Source organism: Lynx rufus, unplaced genomic scaffold (genome assembly GCF_022079265.1).
Source record: "Lynx rufus isolate CCGP_SWC_20201006 ecotype Redwood Valley unplaced genomic scaffold, mLynRuf1.p SCAF_33, whole genome shotgun sequence".
Taxonomy (NCBI): Eukaryota; Metazoa; Chordata; class Mammalia; order Carnivora; family Felidae; genus Lynx; species Lynx rufus.
Genome location: NW_025814849.1, coordinates 3,641,385 through 3,649,360, shown reverse-complemented (window position 1 = coordinate 3,649,360; position 7,976 = coordinate 3,641,385). Strand labels below are relative to the sequence as shown.

The window sequence follows — 7,976 nt, the reverse complement described above, 5'->3', positions numbered from 1 at the left end:
CCAGCAGGAACCTGCAGCCCAACTTGGGGGGGGGGGGTCCTCACAGCAGGTTAAGTGTGTCCCACGTGCACGGCTAGCAAGTCCAACCGATCTGAAGCAGGTGCTCAACCCTGAACTTCCCAAGATAGTGACGCTCTCACAGAAAACGCCAGAAATCCTCAGGTGACTTGCTTCAGGTACACACACACTTCTCAGCCGAGGGGTTTCCTTTAGAGGTTTAATAGATTTTTGCAACCCTCTGCCTTTCCCGGACGTGCTGATAGGACACAGCACATCCTCAAACTGCTTTTCACACATCTTGCCTTTCCTACACCCTACCCGTGCTCCGTTACTTATTCTGCTCGTGACAGGTCACCAGAAAGGACAAACGCTACCCAAAGGCACCAACGCTCCACACTGTGTGAACCCAAACTCTGCCTCACGGATTTTCCCGATAGACCATCCCGGGTCTGCATTAACTCAATAAGGGCACAGGAGGCTTTCAATGCAAGGCTCCCCCGTTAGGCCGCAGATTTCAATGGAGGGAGAAACGTACCCCTCACACGACGGCGATCGTGCTAACTGCTCGGTCCTTCCCACAGAGAACACTATAGATAATTCAGCAAATCCAGACAAAAAGAAGCAATGTATTTTGCAGCAAATTTTTCTTTAAGACTTGTAAATTCTCTCCCACCCCATATTAAACAGGTAAGTGAAGCAGCTTCCAAATTTAACGGTTACAGTTCAGATTCTGAATATTCACATCACGCTGGCATTCCACGTGGGTCACAAACACATGTGCCTTGTGTTAAGGATCTGAATGAAGTTTCAACCCGATGATGAAGAATCTGATCACATTTCAGACTTAAAACCTGGTTTTGAACTAAGTAGTGTAGCACATACAGCAATTCAATCTATTGATAACATTTACTCAATATTGACTTGTCTTCGATTCTACCCTTTGGATCTCGTCTTTCCATGTATTTAAGTGATCCCTATCTTTTCAGGTAGGAAAGTAATTGTCTAAGGGTAAGCGGACACCTAGACAACTTTGGTAAACTGAACTACGGCAGTCCTCACGTGAGCAAAAGGGCTTACTCAAGACTTAATTGCTACAGTATAGGTGAGGATGGGGCCAAACTCAAACAAGATAACACTCGTTTCTAAATGTGGAAATCCTACAAAAATAAATGGCTTAAGCCAATAGAATTCTGCAATGCTTTCACGGTCACTGAGAAGCCATTCTAAGATCTACTTTCCTGCTGTATTTGTGCCCCTGAACCGGCCACAGAAATCCTTTTGGAAAAACCGGGAAGGCTGTGGGGTGTCCAACGGGAATCCTTCATCTTGGGCATCGTTAAAGCTTGGGAATACTTGAAAGCAGCGGGTAAACACAGACCACCTTCCTAGAGACCAACTTTACATCAAACATGGAACATCGAGACAAAAAGCAAATAAATGCACAGCTTATACTCATTTTTAACAAACGAGACCTCTCAAGTTCCTGCCATCATTTGTACGGTTTCAGTGGACTTTGAGAAGCTCTACATTAGAACGTGGTTACTTGTGCCACAAAGTAACAGCAACTGTAATTCTTAAAATACCTATTCGAAACGTCCTTTAATAAAACACGGACCACTTTTACTGAGAGATCACGTACGTCTCAAGCTCTTCCCTAAGTGACGCTACTTAGTCACGAGGCAGGGGGGATGAACATTACTGTAGCTTAACCGCACTAACAGTATTCACACCCCATGACAACTTACCAAACAGAACACTAGGGACATCTGTCCTATCATTTGTGTGAAATGATTCAAACGTACGAAAAAAACAGAAGAATGGAACCTGGAAAACTTCAAACTAAGTGACACTAACAACATAGCAATTTACACAGTAACATGGCACAATTTTCCCCGTTAGTGGTTTTCAAAATGCTTACCAATCAAGGGATGCGCTCACTTGCTTAGATATTTGAAATACAACTTTATTCTGATTCTAAACGAAAAGGAATGGGAAGGACAGTGACAATGAATTTCACCACTGGATACTGTGACCATAGCAGTCTTATATTTGAAACTCAGGAAGGAAACAACTGCGCTCCGAAACAGCTAAATACGCAGGTCCAAAAAATGAAGGTACTTTTTCAACTGCCACATTCACTCCAAAGCCCATCCGTCTCCTTCATTCAGCATCCCCAAGACGAAGCACACGTTCTGCTCAGCTATGTAATAAAGTGGCAAACACGCCGCACCACTGCCATCACAGACAGCTGCCTATAAAACTAGACTTCTGACGCCGGCTCCAGCCGCTCTCACAGGTCGTCGTCCTCGTCCGGGAGAGCAGTCGTCTGAGCAACCTAGGGACAGACACACGCAGTGAGGCTCGAGCCACCAGGCGTCCACCGAGGCACGACAAGAGCCGCGCCGGGCGCACAGGCGTCTCACCTCCAGATCGTGCTCGTACTGCGCTGCCAACGCCGGGTCCATGACCACCTCTGGCGGGGCGAGAGCGGGCATGGCGACAAACTCCAAGTTCGGGTCTCCGATTAGTTTTCTCGCAAGCCACAGGAAGGGCTTTTCAAAGTTGTAGTTACTTTTGGCAGAAATGTCATAGTACTGTTTAAGAAGGAAGCAAAGTTAGGGGCGCCTGGGTGGCTCAGTCGGTTAAGCATCAGACTTTGGCTCAGGTCATAATCTCGCGGTTCGTGGGTTCGAGCCCCACATCGGGCTCTGTGCTGACAGCTCGGAGCCCGGAGCCTGCTTCGGATTGTGTCTCCCCCTCTCTCTCTGCCCCTCCCCCACTAGTGTTCTCTCTCAAAAATAAATAAAAAAATAAGTTAAAAAAAAAGCAAAAACTAGTTACAAAATATCTACTCCTCAGGGATCATCCTAGGGTATGCTCCGAACTAAATAAAATTCCTTTGATCCATACAACACGTGTTTACGCATCACTTTAACGCACCCTATTACTTTGAATTTTATCTTAGACTAAGTCATAATGCAGTAAAGGAGAAGTTTCAAGAAACATACCTGAAGGTTCTTCTTTCGGTGGAAGACAATAGATTTTGCCTTAACTTTTCTATCCTTAATGTCCACTTTGTTGCCACACAGCACAATGGGGATGTTTTCACACACTCGTACCAGATCTCGATGCCAGTTAGGCACATTCTTGTAAGTAACCCGTGATGTGACATCAAACATTATAATGGCACACTGGGCTGAAAGAAAGATTGACAGTGACTGTTACCCGCGTAGAACGTCCCCACACAGATGACACTGCTAAGGACCACGGGCTTCACTTCAGGCCCAAACCAGGTCATCTACACTGCTCCATTCGTTCTCAAGGCCTCTTCCAAGTCTAAAACTCTCGTATCACTGTAACACACAAGAGTTAAAATCCCACTTCCTACTCAAGTGTGAACGACCAGCTTGCCATATCCAATCTGTCCCTGTAATACTTCATTAATTCCACCTCGTCCCCAAATCTGAAGTAGATTAACAGTAAGTCAGCATTCCAGACAACTCATCTCCTTTATTCGAAAGGTCTAAGAACCCACTTTTTAAAGGTCCTGAAATGACTAAACATAGCAAAACAGGTTATTCCTTTGGTTAAAAACACTCAAGTCTCAGGGCACCTGGGTGAAATCAGTCGGTTCACTCTGACTTTGCTCAGGTCATGATCTCACGGTTTGTGGGTTCGAGCCCCGCATCGGGCTCTGTGCTGACAGCTCAGAGCCCGGAGCTGCTTTGGATTCTATGTCTCCCTCTCTCTCTGCCCCTCCCCTGCTTGTACTCTGTCTCTCAAAAATAAACATTTAAAAAATTGGGGGGGGGGGGGGGGACCCACCAAAACCCTCAAATCTCCATGTTGACCTAAAAGGAAATTCACAGTAAGACAACAGCCACAAGTATGTAGTCTAGTAGCTTTTTAGCTCAAGATGGGGGAGGGGGGGGAGGGCGGCAAAAAAAATCCACGTATTTGTACATATTCAAAACAGGCTAAAGGTATGAAAGGATTCCCAACAAATTTTTCATCACAGGAGTGAGATTTCAGGAGGCAGTTTCTGTATCCATCTTTGTTTGATACAACAACGTAACTGCAGTCAAACATTTTAAGGAAAAAAAAAAAAAAAAACCACCTCGCAAAACTTAGTACAATTGAAAGAACAACCAGCTATTCCTGAAACTACGGCAACAGCTCGTCCGAAGCTGTTGTTTTATGAAACTCCGTAGAAAACAGCCTGTCCTGAACGGTGCCCGTCATGACGCAGCACAGGACTGGGGCAGAACTTTCGAGGTCCTCCCCTCCCTGAGTCAAAGCCCAGGGTGGTCGGGCTGATCAGACCCTCCCCCCCCCAACGCCCCGAAGTCGCCTGGACAACAGCCCCCGCGCAGCGAGGCCCTACCTTGGATGTAATAGCCGTCTCTGAGCCCCCCGAACTTCTCCTGCCCGGCCGTGTCCCACACGTTGAACTTGATGGGCCCTCTGTTTGTGTGGAACACGAGGGGATGGACCTCCACACCCAAGGTGGCTGCAACACAACACGTCACGTTAGCCCACGAACGCCGCCCCACGCGCATCCCGCACCCGCGTCGCCCCCACGTACCTACATACTTCTTCTCAAATTCACCGGTCAGATGACGTTTCACGAACGTAGTCTTCCCGGTACCCCCATCGCCAACCAACACGAGCTGCGGGCAGGCAGATTCTTGAAATAACCCCGACGACGTCTCGGCTCGGGACCCCGGAACCCCGGGGCCGGCAAGCCCTCTGCGGACACGCTAACTTTGCGGGTCCCGGGGGCGCTCCGAAAACAAAGGCCTCCCCCCCCCCCACCACGGCGGCCGCGCCGGCCGAGCGATGATGACTCGGACAAATCAAACTTGGGCACCGCAGCGTCCCCGCGCGTTCCGGGGAGCCCGCACCCCCACCCGCCGCCGGGGCCCAGGACGAACGGCCGCAGCGGCACGGAGGCGGCCAGCAGGCGTTCGGGGCCGCCCCGCCCGCGGACCCCGCGTGTCCCCGCGGGCAGCACCCACCCCCGAGGACGACCTACTTTGAACTGGACTTGGGGCTCTCCCTGGGCAGCCATCGCGCTGGTGCTGCGGAGCAAAGAGAAAGAAATGGGGCGGGCGGCGCGGCGGCGCGGCCGGGGAGCCACATGGCCCGGCCCGCCCCACGTGCCCGGGCCCACAAAGGGGCGCCGGCGGCCGGGCCCCACGCGCGCACACCCCGGCCGGGGCGGGGGCCGCGCGCGCTCCAGGCGGCGGCGGCGGGCTGCGCTCCTCCCGCCCGGCCGGCCGTCCGCGGGGCCTGGCGCCGAGCCCGCGGGGGAGGCCGCGCGGGGCGGGAGGCCGGGAGGCCAGGCGGGCGGAGGCCGGGACCGCACAGTGCCCGCCCGATCGCGCGCTCGGCCCGCCGCCCGGCCCTCTGCCGCCGCCTGGGCCGCCCGCCGCTCCCGGGCCCGCCGCCCGTCCCCCGACCCGCCGCCCAGGCCCCACCGCGGTCGCGTCCCAGCGCCGGCCTGCGGCCTCCACCGCGGGGGGAAGGGGAGAGCCCCTTCGCCGCCGCCGCCCTGGCCCTGGCCCCACGCGGCCGCCGGCGCCCCGGCCCAGGCCGCCGCCCTCCCAGGCCCCCGCGAGGCCCTTGCTTTCGACCCTGCGGCCCTGCGGCCCCCCGCCCGGCCCCAGCGCACTACCTTCCAGAAGCGTCTCCGGCCCGTCTGACTGAGGGCTGGAAAGATGGCGGAAGCGCAATTCAAATGCCCGGAGACGCAGCCGACGCCGGCGCGCGCCGAGGGAGGGCGGGGCAACGGCGCCGCGCCGCTCCCACGTGGCCCGGCGCGCGCGCGCACGCACGCCGCGGGCTCGGGCGGCCACACCCGTCGGCCTGGCGCGGAGGGAAAGACACGCGGGGCGGCGGGCGCGGGCGGGCGCGGGACGCAGGGCGGGCGCGGGCGGGCGCGGGACGCAGGGCGGGCGCGCGCACGCCCGCCCGCCCGCGGGGGCCACATGCGCCGGCCCGGAGGGCGGGTTCCCGCGCGCGCGCATGCGCCGACGGCGTCGCGGCGCGCCCTGCTGCGGCCGCGCTAAGGAACCGGGAGCGGAGGGCAGGCCCCTTGGGCGGGAAACTCGCGGGGAGCGGCCCACACAAAGCCCCCAGGGCTCCCCAGCCGGGGGGCTCGCCCTGCCCACGCGGCACAGCGGTCCGCACATTGGGGTGCGCGCCACGCCTACGCCCCTGCGCTTCGTCCCCTAGACCCACGGCGCCTTCTCTGTGTCCCCCAGCCCCTTTTCTATCGTGTCCCACCCCAGCCCTTCCCTCCCACGCCTCTCGGCCCCTTACTCCCACACACCCCCTTCCCCATCCCCCGCCCCTTTCATTCACTCCCTTTTTCTCCCCTCGACCCCCTGTCCCTCCCCGGTGTTTCCAGTTCCCCCCCACCCCCACCTCCGTGTCCCTGGCCTCAACCAGGACCTCCTTGGGGGTAAAGGGCGCAAAGACTTGCATTTTCCCTCCTCGAAAAGCCAGCCACCCTTTCCTTAAAGCTTGTAATCGGCCAGCGGCTTTGGTGACAGTATCCTGCAAACAGGATGATGAAATTTCAACTTTGGCAGCTCTTATCCTAGTTACAAACGTGGATCCAATCGAGGAGTGTTTAGGTTCCCGACTCTGGAGGGGATTAAGCTGTCAAAGAGTGCAGACGGGTTCCATCTGTGCAATCAGCACTCACATGCTGCGGGGGGACACCCACCTCAGAGGGTCAATATAGGTAGAAAATGAGATGAGCCACGGGCCCAACTAGTGTTGACGGTTATTCCCATCCGTTGGCGTTTAGCAAGGGTGTGGGCCGGAGGGAGTCCTCCGACCCCTTATCCTAAATCAAAGGCCGGTGTTTGGCGTTTGTGTAGACAGCCACAGATTCTCCTCAACCCACCTCTCCTTGGTCCTCTCTGGAAGCCAAGCATCCACACCCGCAGCAAGAGCAGGCAGCCGATGGCCCCGTCAGAATTGTCAAGTTGCTCAGAGAGGGTTCCACCGCGGGGACTCTTCCCGGAGCGAAGAGAACCCAAGTGACTGAGGAGTTAGCCGCCCAGTCCTGAGTACACTTCGCAAGCGAGCCTGTTGGGAGCACAAGTGACGTGAATTGGGCACAACACTTCTGAGAATCTGCCTGCTGGGCACTCGAGTCCCAGTGCCCCCAAGGACCCTCAGGAAAACTAGCAGACCCTCCACGCTACTGGTGGCACTGGTAAAACATCAATGCTGAAAGCTGGTGACCCTCTACTTTCATTTCTGGAGAGGTTCCCTGGAGCTAAGCTCACCCATATGCACAGAGAGACAGTATCACCGCACTTACTGTAACACAGTAATGACAAAAACAGAACTTCCATACATATCCATTGATAGGGAAACATACAAATATTTAACTGGACTACTGTACAGCATCTAAAAGGAAGCCAGTTCATCTGTATCAAAAGGGTTAGATCTCAAAGGATAATGAGAAGAGAAGCAAGTTCAAGAAAGATGTGATCATACCTTCATACAGTCTATAGTTGTATATAGGGATCGTATAGAACACCATTTAGATAAACTTTTTTTTTTCTTCAACGTTTATTTATTTTTGGGACAGAGAGAGACAGAGCATGAACGGGGGAGGGGCAGAGAGAGAGGGAGACACAGAATCGGAAACAGGCTCCAGGCTCTGAGCCATCAGCCCAGAGCCCGACGCGGGGCTCGAACTCACGGACCGCGAGATCGTGACCTGGCTGAAGTCGGACGCTTAACCCACTGCGCCACCCAGGCGCCCCCCCCCTTTTTTTTTTTTTTTTTAAATTTTTTTTTTCAACGTTTATTTATTTTTGGGACAGAGAGAGACAGAGCATGAACGGGGGAGGGGCAGAGAGAGAGGGAGACACAGAATCGGAAACAGGCTCCAGGCTCTGAGCCATCAGCCCAGAGCCCGACGCGGGGCTCGAACTCGCGGACCGCGAGAT

The 7,976-nt window shown here is 54.8% G+C and overlaps 1 protein-coding gene across 1 annotated transcript; it reads right to left on the bottom strand.

The window, feature by feature from the left end:
• Nucleotides 1–1,942: 1,942 nt before the first annotated feature.
• On the bottom strand, nt 1,943–5,730 carry RAN (RAN, member RAS oncogene family). Its single transcript, XM_047093207.1, has 7 exons — nt 5,678–5,730; nt 5,036–5,081; nt 4,586–4,670; nt 4,385–4,510; nt 3,009–3,196; nt 2,424–2,594; nt 1,943–2,335 (listed from the first exon to the last, which is right to left on the bottom strand). Exons 2-7 carry the CDS (start codon nt 5,069–5,071, stop codon nt 2,291–2,293), a joined length of 651 nt encoding a protein of 216 aa, XP_046949163.1. The 5' UTR covers nt 5,072–5,081; nt 5,678–5,730; the 3' UTR covers nt 1,943–2,290.
• Nucleotides 5,731–7,976: the final 2,246 nt, after the last annotated feature.